The sequence below is a fragment of the Anopheles coluzzii genome, chromosome 2 (genome assembly GCF_943734685.1).
Source record: "Anopheles coluzzii chromosome 2, AcolN3, whole genome shotgun sequence".
Lineage (NCBI taxonomy): Eukaryota > Metazoa > Arthropoda > Insecta > Diptera > Culicidae > Anopheles > Anopheles coluzzii.
In genome coordinates this window covers 8,728,235-8,750,533 of record NC_064670.1, presented here as the reverse complement: position 1 = coordinate 8,750,533, position 22,299 = coordinate 8,728,235, and the positions used below count along the sequence as shown (strand labels likewise).

Sequence of the window (22,299 nt, the reverse complement as noted above, 5' to 3'; positions counted from 1 at the left end):
GGGCGTCCCAGAACACGTGCTTTGCTCGCACGACGTGCCTGTGACACACCTTCACCACTCCGGTGTTGTCACGAGCAGCGTGGTGTGTGGGAAACGGTGCTGAATGGGGGGGGGGGGGGGGGGTGGATGCGAACGAAACGATACACTATAATATTATCCTTCCCGTGTAGTAGGCAGATAGGCGCAGACGAAGAAGCTGCGAAAAGCAAAACCCCCAACGGATCATTATCAATGCAAATTGAACGGCAAAAGAGAGATGTATAACAGAACAACACACCCGTCGCCCATTGCTTGGTGGTGGTGGTGGAGGTGGACGCGAATAACCTCCGTTAAGCTGCGGCATCTCCATCTTGCAGACGAATGCTACAACACAACACCCCCTCATCCCGTGCGCTGTTCGACGATCGATGCACGATCGCGCGCCGGCCCCGAACGGGCTGCGATGCGCGAACAGGCGAACGACGCGAGAACACCCGCGTCCACATTTAAGCATGCGCTAGTGTGGCCGGGATTTTTATTCGCGCTTCAGCTCGCCGCAGTGCACGTAGTGCGTACACGGGTTTCGCTACGGTTTAACCCCGCGGAAAGTTCCTGCTCGTGAGCAAAGGGTTTCTGCTTGTTCATTACACTATTGGTGGTGGTGCCTTCGCTTGGATATTGTAGCAACCATTCAGTGGATATATTCAGCAGTACTTAAGGGTGTACGACCGTTTGATCGTTTTAAATTGCGTCCAAGAAACGATGGCTCGATTTGCGCCACACCTAGTGCTATCGGTCGTGCTGATGGAGCTGTGCCGTGGTTCCTTCGCTGCGTCGCTCAGTGGTGGCTTACCGAACGCGGCAGTGTCTCCGTGTCCTGCCATCTTCCAGTACGCAAGCGACAGCATTAAGCAGCAGATTTACGGTATCATAGACACGCGTGAGCAACCGGTGGATAAGGTGGGCACGTTGGAACTGCATCTTTCCATTGCGGGCGAACTTCACTCGGTAAGTGCACGCGAGCAACACGAAGCTGGCGGTAGATCCTACCAGCACGATACTCTCTATTGCAATAAAACCGTTTTCTTCCTTCTACTGCTTGAAATTTTGCAGAAATACGTCGGTTCGATTGAAGCAATCGAAGACAGTGCGCAAATTTTGCAACAGTTCGGCAAAGGCCGCGGCGTGACGTACCGCGTTAATTTCCCCATCCAAGAGCCACTGCCCAAGGTCACGAAGGTGATCTTCAACGATCGTGAGCTCTGCACGGGACCGGCCGATCGTGGCTCGTTCGTTAGTGCGGTGACCCTACGACACTTCCTGCGGTCGGACTCGTGCAAGGATAAGTGCGACCGTACCAAGCTGGTGGTCCCGACGTCCCTGAACCTGAAGCTGACTCCACCGGCTCCAGCACCGGCGGCCGGGACAGCGATCGCGCCCCTTCCAGTGGCTGGACTGCCGAAGGTGGTGGTGCCAAAGGGTGAAGGTGGTCCCGTTTCTTCCTCCTCCACCCCGCAGCTGACCGGAGATGCGCCGGCCGTCCAGCACGAGTACCAGCGCACGATCGAGCGCAAGGAGGAAACGAACAACCCGCAGGACAACAGCACCTCGGTGAAGTACATCCGGGAGGAGATCACGTACCGCAAGCAGGTCATCTCGCCCGGCGGTGCAACGGCGGCACTGCAGGCCGACGAACTGCGGCTACCAGCGTTTGTGAGCGATAAACTGACGTAATTTCCGTTCCACCTGCGTGCGGAACAGATGAAGCAAGCATCGGCGATCGGTTGCTCTATTCCGACCAGATCCATTTCTGGTTCACGGCTTAATATCGTTTCAAATGTAAAGCTTGTTTTTCTTTTTTGTTTAGTAGACCACAGAATAAAGACACCGCGCGACGACACGCGGTACACAACACAAAACTTGCGAGATATCTGTGATAATGTACTTATATGGTGCTTCCTGCTGTAATCTGAATGGCAGTATGTGTGTGTGTGTGTTGTGTTCGTGTCTTCGTATGCATACATTAGGCGGTTCTCCCCGTCCGTCCGATCAACCTGTTTCCAATCGAAAGCGATCGCGGAACGAGTTTTGGTCGTAACTAATCTCCGTCCGTGAGTCACAGCGCTTTATGGGAAGAACCACGGTGCGGTGTGATATACGGGCGCGCGCATGCGGCTTTGTCTCTGCCGGCGGGCTGGCTGGACTTCCTTTATTTTCCACGATCTGGTCCGATCGTGGGTTTCGGTAAGGTGGTAGAACTTTTCGCTTTCGTTCAAGGTTTTTGTTTTTTTTTTTTTTCAAAGAGTGGTGGAAGTTTCGATGGACTGCGTTGGAATGGATGGGCCCAAATGAAAACGCATTTGAAATACCACTTTTGCAAAACACACTTCCCCGATCAGTTCCGATCGGATGAATTCCACTATTTTTACGAAATAAGCGAAACATTGTGTGAATTAAAATTTTTGAGATTTGGAACCCATGTCGGGCATGTTGGTAGCACTACAATTAAACATAATGTCAATGTATCAATACGCATGCACTAGAATCTTCAAGATGGATGAATCAATCTGAATGTTACATTTTGGTATTCATGAATCACTGCAGAACCATGAATCGTAAAACATTCATGAATTTCTATAGATTCGTGTAGCTCGTTTCAAAGATTTTGAATCGTGTCACAGTTGTTTTTTGTGCCAAAGTCGAACTTGTTCAATTTCTTCGTTTACTACTAGCATTTAGTTCTCGACTCGTTTCGGCGTGATTTTATGCACAGAGTCTTAATTCGGCCTCCTTTCCGAGTTTCGTGAAAAGGATTCCTGTCTTATACGTTGTAATTGACCTAAGCGAGCCCCTTCACTCGAAACTCACATCCGCCCGTGCGATGAACACTGCAAACGTTGTCTTTTAAGAGTTTCTTCAATCTCCAGAGATTAATAAATCTTTAGCGAATATGAATCTTTGGAGGTTGATGAATGTTTACAGACTCGAGAACCTTACAGACTTTCATCAATATTTTAAGATTTGATTAGTGTTTTGAAATACTTATTACTACAAATTCACATGAATGAATTATTATGGAAAACTCATTAAATATAACACTAGTGTGCTATAATAAAGCACGTGAATGCAACACTCAGTGCCTCAATCGGAGAACCTTAAACATAATTTAACTTAAACTTTGGTTTGAGGTTTTTTTGAGGGGTTTCTGATTGAGGCACTGTATATATACAATGCGCTTATTCTTCGTATTCGTCTTCGTCGTTCTTTGAGCTAAGATTCCGCTGTTATACCACTGATTTGCACTTTAAGCAAGCTCTAATCAGGTAAAGTGGTAAGTGCTGTAAATACAGGATAATCCTATGTATAAAGGATTGTTCATCACTCGTGAGATGGTTTTCAATCACTTGTGCTGTGTTCTCAGGGGTTCAGGGGTTCTCATGCATGTGGGATACTTTCATGACTCTTATAAGGAATTAACCTTATTTGAAAGGAATTGCACTCTATAGCACCTATACTTTTGGATATTAGGAATTTCCAATGAGTCTGTCCAAAAAGGGAGCCATAGAGTCCAATTCCCTTCATATAAAGTTAATATCCCATTAGAATAGTATACCACAGCTATGAGAACCTCTGAAACCCCCTGCAAATGCTGTTCAGTGTGGATACTGATTCGGAAACCCTGTAACAAGAATCCTTGTCGAAATCAGCCTAGCGGGTATGCAATCTGCATGCACATTAGGGCACACTGTACACGTTAGTTCAAGTTCTGTTTTTTTTATTTCTTCCATAAAAAAAGCAACTGAAGTTTTTTTCAGTAGGTTATTATTACAAAAGTATATTATTTAAAACTCTCTGTTTAAGAGGCGAATGATGCCAACCGGCTCAAAGTCTCTATAAAAAAAATAAAACTCTCTTTTCATACAATAATTATCAATGTCATTCAACATTTGCGCACTGTTTTACACACGCGCTGTACATTAAGTGTAGCTATTTACATCAAAATGCAGGATATATGCTGTCTGTGAGCAATATTTTCAGACTTTGAATGTACAAAAGAAAAAAAACATTACCTTAATCGCCTGCTTTCTTATAGAAGTTTACTGTTTTATTTGAGTGTTCTTGTGTTCGGTTCCAATAACAGTTCCAGAACCATATCGGACGCATTTTATTATATTTACATCGTCTATTAAATACAACCTTACTACGCACTATGCAATTTATTTTCTTTGCTTAGTATTGACTTGACATGTTCTTACCAACAAACGTTCTTCATTTGCGTTTGTCACTAACCTAAGTGTCGGTTGCCCACTGAGCAGGGGAGCGGGACCTGCAGACATGAGTCACATTGGGGAGAGGGAAGGGAGGAAGGGGGGGGGGGGAGAGTGATGTTCCGTTTTGTTCTGCTTGCTCAAGGCACTGGCAACTAGACTAAAAGCTCTCCATGGAGCATAATTTCAGTATTTCAGGTGTGGCTGCAATTCCGTGTTGTGGCCGCGTGGGGCGTCGCGTGTGGTTCACAGTTGCAACAGTGTAACCCTCCCTTTATGTTAGGACGATGGATCTACCCATTGTCCACCCTAAAGCATCTTTACCACTCTCGACAGCCAGTAACGGAACGGAGCAATATCCGTGTACAGTACGTACTTGTCGCGGGCGCAGGTGAGCGTGTTCGGATCGTACTGGCCGACCGAAACGATACCACGAATGTAGTACCTCGAGCCACGCTTGATCACCAGCCCACTGCCCGAATCGCCAGTGCACGGCACCGAACCATGCCCGTCCGCGCAAAATATCCTCGCATTGCCGGCAATCAGTCGCTCCAGGTTGCGGGTGCACGTTCGCCGATCGACAACCGTGGCCGTAACGTAGCTCGGATACTTGGCATTGCCGTCCTCGGTGACGCCCCAGCCCGACACGAAACCCTTCTGACCGACGATCTGCTCCAGGTTGTCGCTTTCCTGCCACAGACAGATCGGCCGCACGAGATTGTTGTACGTGAGGGGCTGATCGATCAGCATCACGGCGATGTCGGTATCGAGCAGTATCGAATCCTCGAAGTAGTAATCCTCGTGGATGAAGATTTTCTTCACACTGCGCTCCTGCAGATCGGCATCGAAGAAGTTGTCGATGTTGTGCATGCCCGGCACGGTTGTCAGGTCGTTCGCACTGCGCGGGTTGCCGATCGAATCGTACATGCAGTGAGCGGCCGTTACCAGGTGCCGCTCGCCAATGATCGTACTGCCGCATATGTACTTCGGCTTCGCTGGGACTCCGGTGTCGAAGATCGGTGCCGCCCACGGGAACTGTCCCTTGGGCGAGCGGATTCCATTGATCGAGAGACGGTTAAACACGGCGGCCGGTTGTCCGCAACCACTACAAAAGGTCAGATAGAAAAGGAAAGTTACAGCGTTAGATTCAATCGTTCCTCGTTCGAAAGCTTCCTGCTACTTACATGCTGGCCGAACCACCCGCTTCCGTTGAGCTAAAGTCTACCGACGGTCGTTGCGTTTGTACTGGTTGCGGTCTGGGCGTTTGCACTGGCCTTGGCCGTGGTTGCGGTTGGACCACCGGCTGCTGTTGCTGCACCGGCCGGTACACTGGTGCCTGTACGGCCGTATTTTGCTGGGGCTGGAACTGTATCGCATTGACGTTGTTGCCACTGTTCGCCAGCGGTTGCATCTGCGTGAAGAGTGTGTGCTCCAGGTTGATGGTGGTCACGATATTGCCCGTCGCCTTTTGCCCGGTACAGATCGTCTGCCCGTTGACGCTAATGGCCAGCACGCTCGGGATGACATTGTTGAACGGGAAGTTTACGCGATACTGGGCCGGCTGGTTGCTGTAGATATCGCGGAACGTTTCCTCCCGCGACTTCACCAGCGTGATCGATCCGACGTTGTTCTGGAAGGTAGAGCAGAGCAAATGCGATGAATATTTAAATTATCTATTTACTTCATTTGGGTTTCGGGGTGAAGCAATGATCTTCTAATTTACGACACGAAGGAACAGACAGCGGAAGCCTCAGCGCAAACGGCGGATCTGCCTTTGCTACTCAAATTATGGTCATTAGTACGCGTACGCGGGTGTCGACAACACAGGTTTGCGAAGGAACGATCATCATATTTTAGAGTGTGCTTTGTTGCTTTTGCTAACCGAACCTTCCAAAACTGGTTTCTCCCTCTCTCTTGAGGTTGACAACAGGCACAAAACAAAAAAAACTGCGTAAAATCATGATTTTTGGTTTTACCCGGTGCTGTGACACGAGATGACACCGCAACCCCCTCCCCACCATCTCGCCACTAGCCAACGCAAACGAGCGCCGCGCAGGGAATCCCACCTTATCGACGGAAGATGGTGGTCTTGGACCAGCGCTAGTCATGATTGATAGAATACACAACACACCGCTTCGTCCGGTACAGTGGGTAGGAATTTTAAAACATAGCTCAACTTTCCCCCAGCACGTAGCAAGCACTCACGGTACTCGGGTTATGGGCAGGGAATTTCAATCACCACTCAATAGGGGGGAAAAAGGGGGCCAACGTATGAATCAAACTCCCGCCCAGATGACTAAACGGTTGCTGGATTTTCATGCAGGAAAAACATGGCCGATCGTGCGTGTGACATTCGTTCCACCAAACGGGTTTGTATTGGCTGGAAGGTCTTGGCCAGAAAATGCCAAACGGTCAGCGGTGCGCGAAAATCTAAATTTAATTTTTCCTCCCAACATCTTGCGATCGTGCGCGGGGGGGATGCGTGGATAGTATCAAGGTTAGAGCAGATAAAGAAGCCACATTTCGGTGTGGGCGATGTTTTTCTGTGGGTTGGGAAACCGGTTTGTGTAACATTTTTTTGGGAAGAAAATTGAATATAAAGTATGTCTCCAAGTATCCCTCCCCCCGGGTGGGAATGGATGGATGATGGTGGACTGAACAAGCTTTTCGAATCATCGAACACCATGATGAGCACCTGAGATGAGATCTTCTTCGCTGTTTTGAGCGTGGCCTTAACATGATCTCCCCGATAGAGCGATCTTACACGTCCGCCTTCCATTGAAGATCGTGGCTGACGTCTAGCAGATCTGGTACAGGCTTTCAGTTATTTGTAGAACGTTAAGTTGTTGTGCAAATAGTCAACAATTCCACATGTCCATTCGTTCCTATCAGTGATCACGTCAACTATTAGGGTGTTGTTTTAAAGTATGCTTAATTTAAATGTCACATTACACCTAAATGACGCTCCCCCCAATATCGTCTGCAGATCGTGTCAAGTACCAGTTCTGAGACTCCTACGACACTGTACCGGCAAAATCGAACGACCTTTACTACCGTCGACGATGGTTGGTTGGGATCGTAACGGGAGGGTATCATTACTGGTTTTTTTTTGTCGTGCCGGACTCGGACACTTACCTGCGGTACGGCGATAGCGATCGACAGGTCCACGTTCAGCTTGACCAACTGACCGATGCGCAGACCCTGCAGCTCGACGTAGCCAAACACCTGGTTGGTGCCGGGATCGAGCCGGTACGAGAACACGTCCGGGCACGGCGACCGCAGATACTGACCCTCGACCGGGCTGTGCGCTAGCGGGCCCAGCAGCAGCAGCAGGCAGGCGCACGTCCGCAGCAGCAGGCTGAACGGGGGCGAGCATCGCGCCACCCAGCGTAGCTTTGCGTTCATTCGTACCGTCGTCAACATGACGGTGATGGTGTATTTGCTGCTGGTGGAGAGAGTACGGTTTGTGTGCACTACACGCGCGTGTCACGAGAGGAGACAGCTGGACGGTGCCACTGCTACAAACTGCTTGAGGAAAGAAACTGCACACCCAAACTCTACTGCCCGCTCATAATTGCCCCTTAGCTGCACAAAAACTCTTCAAACAACACTAGACACTGTCACACGAATCGTTCAACTAAGCGTCATGCACACCTTTCCGTGTCCGGTCACACTAAGGAACTAAGCCAGCCGCTGTGGCAGGTTTTACCCCGCACCGTCGATAGAATTGGTGGTACGTTCTAACACAACATTCGGTGCGTGAGCAAACGGGTTAGAGATGAACGCTCTACACGCTAAACGCTAAACCACATACTCCGGTTTGGGCACTCCGGTTCGGATTACTACTCTGCCGATTCCCTGCGCGATCTTCTGCTTATCGGTTCTCTCACCAGCCGCCGGAGAGATAAAGACAGATAGAGCGAGAGAGCGCCTCCTAGTGACGTGATCCTCACACACACGATCGTTCTTTGTACGCTGATAATGCGAGGTCGCGGCTTTGCGAATCACGCGGCACGATACGACGACGAACCGTTCGGTCGAAGCTGTTGTTACACACTGACACTGGGCACCGCGGGTAGAGCAGCGAGTGTGTCTCACCGTGCGCCCTGCTGGTGGTGTTGGTCGGCCAGGTCGACGCGCTGTAGGGACGCACAGGGTAGAGCGTGTGCGGTTGTGGGCTGGAATTTCGAGTGCCATCAAGCGCCACCGGTTTATTGTTCGCTACTAACACCACCGCAGCCTACTACCGGTTAGCGCTCGGCGGTCGGTTTTTCATCGATCGCGTAGTGCATGTGTGTGTGTGTGTGTGTGTTTGTCCCTGTCGCAGGTCCCGGTATACACACCCGCGGTTTCATCTCGCCCGTATTTTTCACCATCCCTGTAATGTGTACCCGGCCTTTCAAGGGGCCAATCGCTTGCCTTGTGCGCCTGTGTGTGCGGGTCGGCATCTTGTGAGTGACGCGCCGTTTGGGGAATTACCCGCCGTATGGGTCTGGCCCTTCTGGAGAGTGTCGCTGTCTTTCTTTCGCCCCGTGCGCTGGCTTGCGGGGCGTACAGCAGCAGTGGTCGCAGAGGACACCGCGGGTAGTGATGCTCTCGGGCGCTCGGACGCTGTTTCCACTGTCCCTAAGATTGTCCTGGTGCGCGGAGTCTGGCGAGCTGAATTCATTAATGAACACTACCTTGGGTGGGGAATTCCAGCACCTGCACCTTTTTTTCTGTTTTGTTTTGATTGGCTTCCGTTTGCAAGAGAAAAGGGGTGTGTTTGTGCCCTTTTTAAAGAGCCCCGGTTAGCCCTCTTCACTGATGCTTGTGGTTTGTTTGGGTGCAATGAAAAGCATACCTGAACACTCACTCCAGCAAAAAGTGCATTGGCACCTGTTGCATCGTGCCTACAAATTCCTTCAGGAACGCATTTGAAACCTTCTCGTATACACATTTGTTCCAGCATCTTCTATTATACCTGTACAACGCTGCATACAAGACACGCTGGGTGGAATTGTTCGTGAGATTACATATATTGTGAAGTGCATCCACGCGGTGCACATCACATCCTCAATAATGCAGCTTGTGATCGTATGCACTATTAACGTAGCTGCCCGCGAGAACGATAGTATCAGTGCGAACCGCGCCAATCTATTTAGATTCGTGAGATTTTCAATCGCATTTCAATTCTCTCTCACATACACATACCCTCGTACTATGTGGCACACTGTTAGTGTTATGGAATTTTTGCTAGACGCATCTCGTGCTCGTTATGCATCCGAAAGATCGCATACTCCATCGATGGAAGCGTACGCGATCGTAGCTCATATGCGCGTCAATTATTATGATTTTTTTCAAAATTAACTCACGAAATACCGTAGAATCATTTTTCAGGTCCCACCTCTAACATCGTTTTGCTATAAATACTATACAAAATAAAGAAACTCGTCTTATTTGCATATCTGGTTAGATGTGAACAGCCAGAATGAAATCCGGTTTTGAGAAAAGTCAAACTTCAACCAATTTGGAACTGAATACAATGACTAGTTTCTATAATCTTCTACACGATTCAAAGACTGTTCCTAGATCCATTTTTATCATCTCCGAGCATTGCCCTAGCAGCCTCAGCGAGAGCTTTGAGGAGGAAACTGTAGCACAAGAATTTGCGTGTTCTGCTAGCTAATGTCTGAAGGAATTGAGAACCAAAAGTTAGAGAAAACCAAAGAATACATTGGTTCAAATTACAATAGCAGTTCGTTTGGACAGCACTAGTTCTACTCGTAGAACTCGGCCAAAACATACTCTATCTAAACGCAATCTTTTTTTCTTTTGGAACTCCTTTGTGAAGACGGTTTGTGCGTTCCCGAGAAATCCGAGTAACTCAAATATCAGCGTAAGTCGAATCTCGCGGTTTTCGGCCAAAATACAATTGATAACTCGGTAATTTTTATTTAATTTAGTACCTTTATACACTTTCTTTCACTCATTTGATACGATTCGTGCCGAACATTCTGATAATTTTGGCTTTTAAGTGGATTAAATTCATTAACAAAAATGCAATTTATACTGCATTGAACAGTTCTTGAAGTAAATTATATTGATTTGATGTTTGATATGTTAAATTTAGAAAACCGTGTATCTCCGAATCCGCGTAACTCAGGATATTGTTTGTTTTTTTTGAGACTTAGAGGAAATGGCCAAACAGGTTGTTGTGGACAACATTGTTCCTTGCAAGCTGTTAGGTTCAAACTGCTAGCTCAAATTCCAAACTCAGTACATTTAGTTTCTTGTAACAATTATCAGCAACAACATTAGACAAGACACGCAAGTCTGTTTGATTGTTTCAACGCATTCAAGCGGTTGCGGCTGGATGAGAGGCGTTGTGTTGATGTTGGAGCCTTTAGGAACCTGGTCAGTGGCATGCTTACCCGTTTTCATCCAAACTTTTAAGTCTTCGGTCGAACATGGAACCATTTCCTGTAGTGATGTTAAGTCGAACACACTGAATTAACACCAGAATCAGATCTTCTATTCATGGGAGAATTATTCATCAATCATCTAGCATGCAAAATGCTATTTTATTTTATAGGAAAACGCACAGTGTTCGCAAAAAATTGCGAATAATCTAAATCGATGAATTCGGTCGGATGAAACATTTATTAGAACTGAGAACAGTTTTCATTCTTTCGCTTGTTAGAGCAAGCAAATCGTTTGACTTTATTTGTTGTTGCGATGTCTAGTTGTACTAACAATTCGATCACCGGGCGTCGGCGATCAGGGTTGAACATACATTTATTGGAATCGGATGTTGTGGCACCTTGATCACACGCCTGGCCACTGTCGTTTATGGTGGCAGTTGGATTGTCCCCCAAACTAGGATGAAGCACAGGGAACTACTTCTACTGCTAGGGGACAACTAGACCGATGGATAGATCGTGTGCTGCAGGCTAATGGAGCTTTCGGTGTTGCTGGCTCTACGGCCAGCGCAGATCGTTCGTCCATTGACGCGAATGGCCACTACGCTCGGGAGGATATTTTTGTACGGGAAGTTCACGCGATACCAAGCCGGTTTGTTGTTCTTGATGTCGCGAACAGTTTGGCTGGTGGATTTGTACAACGAGATCGATCCGACGTTGTTCTAAAAGAAAGTATAAAAAGATGCTTATATTTTCAAGCCAATTTCTAAGCGTTTTACAATTTTTAATATGGACAGTCGAAACCTATGAGAAAGAAATCTACTCGGTTTCTGGCTAATATTAGTAGGACAAAGATCAAACGTTGAGGAAAAGGAGATGCAAACTGATTCTCAAATTTCTATTGGTCATTGCCTATTGATTCACTGTTATACTGTTTGCAAATTAATAGCTATATAGTTTAAGGCCTAGGGCTCCAATTGAACACTTGGTAACGAACTGGTCAAGTTTAAGTTGAAACCCTTAATTCGGAAATTCCCACGAGCCGTTCAACTCTGCGAAAATCTGCTGTGCCTAGTCAAGGCTACAACAGATAAAGAAACAACCTCCAATATTGTGTGATGTTTCGCTCAAGTTGTGAAACCGGTTTGTTTAACTTTTTTGAAGAAAAAAAAGATGTGTATTTTTGAATATTCAATGTGTTTCGTAATAATGGGCAACAGGGAAAATGCCGCTGTTTGAATATTCTAGTTGCTCCGTTGTTTTCAGTGCGAGGACAAAAGTGAGTTTTAGTTTAGTGATTAGATTGCGATTTCCTATCGATAGCTAGATGTTAGTTGTTGTTAGTAGTCCAATATTAGTTTGATTATACCAAAAAGTGATAAGTGATTGTTTGAGTGGTTAAATATTTTATTTTAGTGGCTTCCTTTAAGTCAGAATTATCTTTTTTTAATGAGTTAGCTTATTTAATTTATTTATTGAATTTGATATAATTCATTAATATTAAAAAAAGGCTTTTCCATAATCACTTTTTATGCTATTTACACGTCACATTGGGTCCACGATTGCAAGTGGTTCGTGGACCACCAGTTTTGGGGGTTTAAATTTCATGTTTGATAGCTCTTGAAGCTGGAGGCTTACCTTTCGCACGATGGCAGCGATCCTCATAACTATCTGGAGTGTGATCGCCTGATTGGCGCGTAGACCTTGTAATTTCACATAGCCAAAGGGCTGTTTGGTATTATTATCCATCCAGTACGAAAACACGTCAGGACACGGTGACCGCTGACCCTCTACCGAGTTGTACGTTAGCAGACCAAGCAGCAGTAAGCAGGCACACGATCGCAGCAACAGAGAGAACGGTGGAAAGGATCGCACCGCACAACGGAGGTTGCCGTTCGTCCGTCCGTTCAACATTTTAGTGTATTTGTTCTCGAAGATTGAAGAAGAAAGTATGACAATAGTAGTGATCAAGGTTCTCAAAATGCACAAAACTGATAAACTATCACACTATTTGATGTACGATTTTGTTCTTTTGAATCCCTGCAGGCACGCCTTCCTACCGTGTACGATCGCTCCTAACGTTATTATTTTAATGTAAATTTACTTTTTAAACACAACAACATAACGTAAATTATCGTTTTTGTACCAAATTTTAATATCAATCTTATTACATTTGTAATAGCAATAGTACTAAGAATTATGATACATGTATCCCTTTTTGGGTGATGATAATACCAATTTTGTGTGTGCGAACTGTTGCAAAGCGGATAAAGTTGGCAAGAAGGATACATTTCTGATCTATTGAGACTTCATCACTCTCGTCAGCCAGTACCGGAACGGGGCGATATCTGTGTACACCACGTACTTATTGGTTGCACACGTGAGAGTCTTGGGATCAAACTGTCCAAACGATACAATTCCACGAATGTAGTACCTCGGGCCACGCTTCATTACGAACCCACTGCCCGAATCGCCTGTGCACGGCACCGAACCATGTCCGTCCGCGCAGAATATCCGTGCTTTGGCGGCAAATTGCAGCTCCAGGTTGCGATTGCAAGTCTGCCGTTCGACAACGGTGGCCGTAACGTAGCTCGGAATCTTTGCTTTTCCATCCTCGGTGACGCCCCAGCCCGACACGAAACCTTCATCGCCGACGATCTTTTCCAGGTTGTCGCTATCGGACCACATACAGATCGGCCGTACGAGCTTGTTGTACGTGATCGGATCATCGAGCAGCAACACGGCGATATCGGAATCGACCAGCATCCCATGCTCGAAGAAGTAATCATTGTGTACGAAGATTTTCTTTACACCGCGCTCCTGTAGATCGGCTTCGAAGAAGTTGTCGATGTTGTGCATCCCTGGAACGACTGTTAGGCCACTAACATTTTGTTTGATGCCATCCGAATTGTAGACGCAGTGAGCGGCCGTTACTAGGTGCCGCTCGGTGAGAATCGTACTGCCGCATATGTACTTCGGTTTCGACGAGCTGCCGGTGTGGAATATCGGTGCCGCCCACGGGAACATGCCTTTGTGCGCATGTATTCCGTTGATCGAGTAATGACTGAATCCCTTGTCCGGCAGACCGCAATCACTTAAAGTTGGAGAGAAAACAAACAAAATGTATAGAAGGAATGAGCTATTCTGGAGCTAAATAAAGCCTTTTGTTACTTACAGACTCTCTGACTCTTGTTCCAATGAGTCGTCTTCAATACTTTTTACATATTCTATTTTTTTTCGTTGCCGTTTGACCGGCTTAACATCCTGCTGTTGCACTGGCCGCGTAACAGGTGCTTGTGTGGTCGTCAATTGTGTCACGACGGGTGGATTTTCTGTTGTCTGGAGTCTTTGTATCGGCGCGATATCATATAATGTCTGATACACAGGTGTTTGTGGGGGCTGGTATTGTATCACATTCACGTTGGTCCCGTCGTTCGTGCTTACCAGGCTTTGCGTCGACGGGTATAGTGTGTGCTGCAGGTTGATGGTGGTTACAATCTGGCCGGTCACTTTCTGACCGGCACAGATTGTGTGACCATTGACGCGAATTGCCAGCACGCTCGGTTTGATGTTTCTGAATGGGAAGTTTACACGATACCACGCTGGTCTGTTGTTTTGGATGTCGCGGACTGTTTCGGTGCTGGATTTATACAACGTGATCGATCCAATGTTGTTCTGGAAGATTTAATAAGAATGAACATTTCAGATTTACGTTAACTAACCTAAAGTAAACTAACCCTTGAAATGGGTGCCATTATAAATAATTCCTTCTAATAGTCAGAGACTTACCTGCGATACGGTGGCAGCGATTGTCAGATCTACCTGTAGCGTAATCGCCTGATTGGCGCGCAGACCTTCCAATTTCACATAGCCAAACGGCTGATTAGTGCCCTCTTCCACCCAGTACGAAAACACATCTGGACACGGTGACCGTTGACCCTCGACTGGAGTGTACACTTGCGAGCCAAGCAGCAGTAAGAAGGCGTACGTCCGCAGCACCAAGCTAGACGGTGGTGAGGATCGTACTGTGCAACGACGACTCACGTTAATGTGCACCGCTAACATTTTGGTATATTAGAATTATGCGAGTTCAGAAAATAAACTACACTGATATTTATTACTCGAAAGCGCGAGAAAGATCCTTTGATCCTAAACATTCACGTTTATAAATCACTCATAGCACAAGATCAAGACATTTTCACACTTTTCCCGTACTTGAAACAAACGTCTAGATGAAGTCTCTCATCCAAACTTTCCGTGTCCGATCACAGTTAACGTCTGCCAAACAACTGACATGGTTCATCTTACAGCCGGTAAGATGCGCTCCCCCCAAAAATAAGAGTTATGCAATTTGAGTTAGCGAACAGGCTCTTTTCGAAACATTAAAATGTTGGTGAATTTGTGAAAAACCATACCACTCGTTCGGGATACGGCAAAATCGCCGGCCGTTTCCTAACGCGAATTGGGTAACATAGTCGTGGAGGGGTATTATACCGTCTCATAGCCCAATTTGATGCTCTGTGGTTTTCAACCGATGCGTAGGGAATAAACGAATGCCTCGCAGTACTGTTTACGATGGACTCGGTCCATACAACATTTAAGAGTACCATGAGTACTTAAAACAAGAATAATACAGAGCAGCTTAAAATCCAGACCCAAAAAAGCTAAAAGGCAATCATTTAACTAACACTGCTTATCGTTTCCCTACCTTTTCGCCTCTCTTCGAGCGAATGATCGTGTTCGTCCCTATTCTCCTCTCACATCACACAATTCACACTCTCTTCTCTTATGACATTCCTGTGCCACGGTCTCCCCACTTAAGATGCGAATATTTGGACTGTGTGCAAAGTGAGGTTTGGAATTTCCCTTGCCACCGTCTTTTTTTTCTATACTATCACCACCGCAGATACTACTACCGGTTAGCGCGCATGGTTGGTGGACTCTTCGTTATCGATCACACTATGTATCTGATGCGTGTGTATCTGTTACGCATAAATGATTGGGATGGAGCGATCCATGAGACGATTTGCTTCTCGTTACTTTTTCTTACTTTTATACTATTATGAAGAGTAATGTTTTTCGTGTTCTGTCATCTATACTGTCTATACCTGAAAGAGCTCAAAATTCAAAAAGGAAAGAAAAGCATTCGGGTTCAAATTACAATCTTATAGCTTTATTGGGCACGTAAGCAATATCGTTTATTTGGTAACTAGATTCGTTAGAAGCCAACTTAATCCTCGTGGCCAACCTAATACTTTATTATACCTTTGTTTTTTTGGTTTTGTTTAGTGTTTAAAATTCCAATATGGGCTGGAATATCCGTCCGTCCGTGTATCATTCCATTGCCAAACAGTGGGGATGAGTCAAATTTGAAATAATGTAGAGCCAAATAGGAGAACGATCAAAGGTCAAAGTTTAAAAATAGAATTGTATGTTACACAATCTGAAAGATATCTAGTACAGACGGGTTTAGCATCGATCCTCAGATGGAACAATGCTTTCAATCACAATTGGTATAGGAAACGTCTTTTTTTTGTTTGCAAATACCTAAAAGGACATAATTCAATCTGATCGATGATCGGTATTTCAAAGTCGTAAAAAGATTGTCCCTTTTTTTAAATGGATCGTAAAACCGCACTCTCGGAAATAGATAGCTTGCCGTCGGCGGAATGCTACCAATGTTCTAAGCCGTCGAGTTATCGCGTATTACGTCGTTAACCGTAACGCCGTTGCTGAACTCGTTCGCGCGCTTGTTGTACGTCACCACCTTCACCGTGCGATCGTGCTGCCACTTGCGCACCAACCGCCAGCCACCGTACACCACGGCCACGAACAGCACGGTCGCAAAGATGGCCACCAGGAACGCTAGCATACCGAGCAATCGGTCTACATCCCGCTCCAGATCGTGCAGCTGGCCGTCGAGCCGCTGCTGATGCAGCGCCGTCTCATTTCCCTGCCCCCGGATCGTGGAGAAGAGCGCGTACATGAAGTAGATCGTGTTGCGGCCGAGATTGCGCAGCACGGTCATGTCCCGCTTGATGTGGTTCATCGTGTACTGCGGCTCGAACGCATCCGTAACGTAGGAGTCGGTCACGTGCGTACCGTTGATGTAGCAATCGCGCGGATCGCTCGTCGAACGGATGTGCGTGCGGTTAAGGTACGCATTCAGCTGATCGTAGTAGGTGCAGTTCCAGCGGTTGAACGACAGCGACACCAACTCGAGGAACGGAAACTCATGCCCCAACCGCTCGTAGCTGATCAGCTCGCGCAGATAGTTGAAGTTAAGGCTCAGATACTGGAGCGAGCGCATCCGCGACAGATCGCTCACGTTCAGCCGCACAAAGTTGTTCTGCGACAGGTCGAGATTGAGGATCGAGTCCGACGCCAGCAGGCCACCGATGTTGTGCTCGCTTAGGCTGCAGTTCTGCAGCCGCAGCGTCACCAGGCTGGGAATGTTGCGTATCGAGTACTTAAGGTTGTAGTCGAACTTGGACACATTGTTCGAGGAAAGGTCCAGATACTCGAGCTGGTTCATCTCGTGCAGCCCGACGATGTTGTCCAGGTTGTTGTGCGACAGGTCGATGTGTTCGGCCCGGTTAAACTTGAACAGGTCCGCATCGTAGATGTTGTTGTGCTGGATCTGAAGCGCGCGCACATTGAACGATTTGTTGACGGTGAGCGTTTCGATGTGATTGTTGTCGATCTTCAGCAGGGCGATCTCCTTCGTCTCAATGTACGGCATCCGGCGGAAGTTGTTGTCGGACAGATCGAGCTCGTAGATCTCGTCCACCATTGTGATCGGATCGAACAGGATCGGGGGCAGAAAGGCGAGCTGATTGTGATCGAGCAGCACCGACGAGAGGTGATCGTTGAAATGAAATTGGTTGGGTGCGAGCGTTACTAGGCAGTTTTCCCGCAGGCTCAACGACTCGAGCGCGTACAGCCGATCGAACGCTTGCCGTTCGAGGGTGTGAATCAGATTGAAGGAAAGGTCCAGCTCGACCAGCCGTATCAGCGAACCGAACGTAAGGTTGCTGATCGTCTGCAGCCGGTTGTTGGACAGGTTGAGCGTTTCCAGCGAGTAGAACTTCAGGAAGGTTAGCTCGTTCAGCTCCTCCAGATTGTTGAACGCCAGGTTTAGCTCGAATATCTCGTACCCATCGCCGACGATGCTGCTCAGATGCCAGTGCACCTCCTTGAAGCCCTGCCGGGACAGATCGACCTCCGTTTCATTTTGGCGAAGGTTTAGCGTGTCCTCCGTTAGGAAGCCGTCCCAGTTGGGCGAATGGCGGTACTCTTCCATAAGCGTTCGATGGCGATCACGCTTCATACTGACACACTCGTCGCCGCGTGATTGGTCGACCGACAGCAACGAAACAATCCCCGCAAAGAGGTACGCTATTGTGCATCTGAAAAGAGAGTAGAACCGTGGTTTAAAAACAGGAAAGCGATGATTACACTACACAAAAAAACGGTAACAATGAAGGGAGAAAAGTTTGCACGAATGCTGACAACCAAACCCATACCAGCAACAAGGTAATGGGAGCTGCAAAACTGTTTGAATGATAAACCATTTTATTCATCGCGCGCGACCTGCATCGTAGCGGACGATATCGGAGCTGCAGCACAGAACGTGACTGCCCAACAACTACCGGGATGATTGTTTGTTGGGTTGCTTTTTTTTGTAGCAGCACATCGAAACTCCTCTTTTGTGATAGAATGTGCAAACACAGCGGTGTGGCAATTAATTAATGCATTGATTTGAAAAGGCTCCATTGGAATCCGTGTAGTCGTGCTGTTCTTCATGACGTTTATGAACGATCGATCATCACGTAATAATTACACATTTAGTGTAAACCAATAGTGTGCCCATGACTGTTTGCCTAGCTAGCAGCACAACGAATCGACAGCACACCGTTTGTGGTTGCTCTAGGACTTTCCATAATAGCCGTAACAACAACAGCCGTAAACGTTGAAGGCTCTTCTGATGTTACATTCTAAGGTACAGCACAACAGCAGGAGGTGGATGTGGTACGTGCGCGTGGGATGTGCTGAGATGAATCTGAACGTTCGCCACATGCATGTACGTAGAGTTTTTTGATAAAATGACGCTATCAACAGCACGTATCACGTTTCCGGTAAACAATTTAATTTTATCCATTAATCATTACATCAATTCATCAAAAGCCGTCCATTAGGAGTCATTCAAAACACTTCAAATCGACCGATCTGTAAACGTAATTGATTGCAATGGCGCAAAAATGGAAAGATTTCATCTGCGGGCAAACATTGAAGCGACGAACCCGTTGCCTATAGCAAATCGAACGATTTCCCTTCAGCTGTCATTTTGTTGAACAAAAACGAAAAAAGAGGCGAATTTTTGGCCTCCTTTATTCTGCGATCACATGGGGATAATGTGTATGTGTGTCATAATCATTTCATTTTTCATTCGAACGCCCCCCTTTGCGGGTCCGGTGTGAATCTGCCATCCGTTTTATCAGTGCACACGGAGTGTGGAGAATAAAATTACAGTCAATTAAATTCACTGGACAAGTCGTGCATGCTAATGATATTATAACACGGCGTGCCGGTATGGCGTGCTTGTAATGTACGTCATCCGCGCGTGTGTGTGTGTGTTTGTGCTACTCCCGGGTCTTCCGGGCCCACTCGACCTTGATTAGTACGAGCCTCCTCCTCCATTGTGGCATCGGGATGGTGATGAGAGCACAAATTCTAATGATGCGCCAATGTTTGTTTTCGTTTTCACGTGGTTGTACTCTTTCCGGGTTTCAGCCGTGGTGTGATCGAAATACGCGGCGCGGCAGGAAGTCACCGAGAGAGATACACAAAAGCGCGATTTGCGTACTGGATGCCGGTCGCCCATCGGTACACCGTAAATGATAGTTTAGGGAAGGAAGAGTAAGCAAGTTACGATAAAGCGAACCATTGCTTCGCTGCTTATGGCATGGCGAAGAACACAAAGCGCGATACTGTGCTTCTCGGTTGCGGTATATCTTTCGTACGTGAGCCAGATGTTTACAGAAGCTCCGGTTGTTTGGCAGCAGCGATAAAGCAGTCGCTGTAAGGGCACAATTGCATGCATGGAATACATTGCTTGTGGGTATAAAGACAATCTTGCAAATCCCCTTTAGCACGCCTCTCTAGGTGTTCTAGTGAATTCTCGATAAAATAAAATCCACAACAATGCTGCTGGAAGGGTGGGTTTTGAAGCGTGAAGTAACATTTATTAAACTTAAACAACCATCTGACCGTACCCTTGATCGCGCTGTCCTCATCGGCACAAATAAACACCAATCTACAGCTGATTCCTTTTTGCGTTCCTTTCGTTTCGTGTTTGTTTGTTAGTTTGTTTGCGTTGTTTGTTTGTTTGTTTGCCCTTTTGAAGCCTTCCAAGGCCATCATTTGAAAAGCCATTAATTATTTAAATATTTTAAAACAGTATCTCCATTAAACGTTGTTTACCCATCGACATCAATCTTACCTTACTGTAAGCTGCATGTTTGTTCCTTTTCCCGCGCTATGGGCTGTGCACCGCTAGACGAAAAGTGTCAACCGCTTTTAAGGATGACCGAACAGCTTTCTCTTCTGCTGCGCCCCAAACTGCACACGTGCTCGATGGAACCTGGATAGGTAGTTGATACCCGAAAGCTATTTCCTGTTCGTCGCTTGCTTTAATAACTTAATGCGAAGTCGTTGTGTGCAACCAAACGAATTCACCACTTGGCTGGCCAATTAATAACAATCATTTCTCAGTCACCTTTAACAAAACTTACTGCTGGAAAGCATTTAACACACACACACTTACACGCACGCACATACACACAGCACTTGTAAAGTGAGAGTCGCGAAGGGAAACAGTGCAGTAGGCTGATCACTAATTAATACGAGAGCACCTATAATCGATTGTTGGCGTTGAGCTGGAGACTAGTTGATGTTAAAATCGCTTGCGGATCGTGCTGTAGAACATGAGCCTGTGAGAACAACCGGGTCAAAAACTGCAGCTGCGTGTTTATTGCACTTCTATTGCACATAAAAATCGATAAGCATCTCTCCAGCTTTGCACAGACGATCGCGCTGAGATGCTTCCAATCACTTCAGAATCACTTTATAGCACGCGCGTACACTCACACATACACTTTTGCTCGATAAGATGCTCGTTTGCAAATGCATGTGCATCTCCGTCCCGTCCGAACACCGAGCAAAGATGGGTTTGTCTAAACTCCCCACCGTCGTCTGGTCTGGTCTTGTCAGCCGCACCGTGTGCGGTGCGCAGTGGGCAACGGTTGAGCGCGTACTGATCGTACCGGATCGATCGCACGGGGGGATGTTATAATAGAACATTGAAAGCAGACGGGGAACGTACCGGCCGTGCACACGCTGCGCGAACCCCGCTCGAATGCGCGAATGTGTGTCGTTGTTGGGGACCGTTTCGGTCGGTGTGCTGCTGATGATAGACGGTATCGTAAACACACACGGCCGTGCTGCATGCGTATGGGTTAGGGGAGGGGTTGATAGAATCACGTATACACTAATGCGTTTTGTAGTACATTGGAGCCGGTGGGATTTACGTGTGCTTCATCACTCAGGAATTGGAGTGTGTGGCTGCAGGAAGTGTTTAGTAGAGTTAGTTTGCAGAAGATACCAAGTGGCTACAAAAAGAAATGGGCTTGGAGTGAGGTACTATTCGAGTACTGTTCGAACTCAAATTACATTACAGTTATTGGCTTGCTTCGTAGAGATCACATTACATAAAGAACAAGGGTATTAAAATTAACCCCATAGTAACTTCCCTATTTTGGTTTTGTGTTTTTAAAAATTAAGCCTTTAGTTGCATCTATATCTTCTCTATGAGGATTGACGCTGGTATACGAAGTGCATAGCTAATGCATCAAACATCGAACCAAGCGTACATGAACGTACGTGATGCGATGAGCTTTTTGCCGATGGCCCACAATGGCACGCGATATTGATAAACCGCCTAGTGTGGAGGATTCACAACTCGTATTTAAACCACCACAACAGCATTGCGCGTGTCTTTAATATAGGTAGGTGGAGCTCTTCCTTTTCATTTTTTGTTTGCGCTTTAAATGCTTTAACCTTTACTTGTTTGTTTTTCGTCATACAACAATGCAAAGTTAGTAAATAGTGATTTTATTCTTCCCATAACGTTGTTAATGTTTTGACTGCACTAATTAGTTGTTTCAAGTTGTTTCCAAAAAATGGCTCCATTATCTGTCAGTGCGCATGTGTGCATGTGTAAAACTGAAATGTATATTATGTGATTAAAATGTAATTAAGCGAGATTTAATGTTGGTTTTGATCAGATAAAACATTTGTAGATTTTGTGTGCAATTGTGGCAACGGTTATTTGTTATTTCATGCTATCGCGTTCGCTAAACACGTGTCAGTTTTTGTAGCTTGGTTGGGAGGGGTTGGGATTTCTTTTATTTTTGGTATTTCTGTTGTATATTTCACTATCAGTGGAATGCATTACCGTTGCAGCACAACTCTGTATTAGCGGCTTGGATTGATTGTAACAGTGAAGTTAAATATAAATCCTTTGTTTTATGTAAAGCGCTATTGCTACAACAATAAAAGTTATAAATAACCAGTTTAAATTTAAACATCAT

General features: G+C 46.4%; 4 protein-coding genes across 5 annotated transcripts; 1 reads left to right on the top strand and 3 right to left on the bottom strand.

Annotated features, from left to right (window-relative positions):
• The first annotated feature begins 119 nt into the window (after nt 1–119).
• Nucleotides 120–1,914, top strand: LOC120961716 (serine protease gd-like). The gene is made up of 2 exons (XM_040385709.2): nt 120–987; nt 1,093–1,914. Exons 1-2 carry the CDS (start codon nt 742–744, stop codon nt 1,711–1,713), a joined length of 867 nt encoding a protein of 288 aa, XP_040241643.2. The 5' UTR covers nt 120–741; the 3' UTR covers nt 1,714–1,914.
• Nucleotides 1,915–4,050: 2,136 nt separating this feature from the next.
• Nucleotides 4,051–12,731, bottom strand: LOC120948927 (serine protease gd-like). Of its 2 annotated transcripts, none has more exons than XM_049605579.1 (3): nt 12,287–12,731; nt 5,432–5,877; nt 4,051–5,352 (listed from the first exon to the last, which is right to left on the bottom strand). In XM_049605579.1, exons 1-3 carry the CDS (start codon nt 12,560–12,562, stop codon nt 4,557–4,559), a joined length of 1,518 nt encoding a protein of 505 aa, XP_049461536.1. In that variant the 5' UTR covers nt 12,563–12,731; the 3' UTR covers nt 4,051–4,556. The 2 variants fall into 2 exon arrangements, with proteins under 2 accessions (XP_049461536.1, XP_040221729.2); XM_040365795.2 differs by lacking the exon at nt 12,287–12,731 and adding an exon at nt 7,383–8,448.
• A 128-nt stretch (nt 12,732–12,859) lies between these two features.
• Nucleotides 12,860–15,679, bottom strand: LOC120948926 (serine protease gd-like). Its single transcript, XM_040365794.2, has 3 exons — nt 14,438–15,679; nt 13,824–14,323; nt 12,860–13,742 (listed from the first exon to the last, which is right to left on the bottom strand). Exons 1-3 carry the CDS (start codon nt 14,711–14,713, stop codon nt 12,947–12,949), a joined length of 1,572 nt encoding a protein of 523 aa, XP_040221728.2. The 5' UTR covers nt 14,714–15,679; the 3' UTR covers nt 12,860–12,946.
• A 639-nt stretch (nt 15,680–16,318) lies between these two features.
• LOC120948925 (toll-like receptor 7) lies at nt 16,319–21,061 on the bottom strand. Its single transcript, XM_040365791.2, has 2 exons — nt 20,151–21,061; nt 16,319–18,057 (listed from the first exon to the last, which is right to left on the bottom strand). Exons 1-2 carry the CDS (start codon nt 20,165–20,167, stop codon nt 16,332–16,334), a joined length of 1,743 nt encoding a protein of 580 aa, XP_040221725.1. The 5' UTR covers nt 20,168–21,061; the 3' UTR covers nt 16,319–16,331.
• Nucleotides 21,062–22,299: the final 1,238 nt, after the last annotated feature.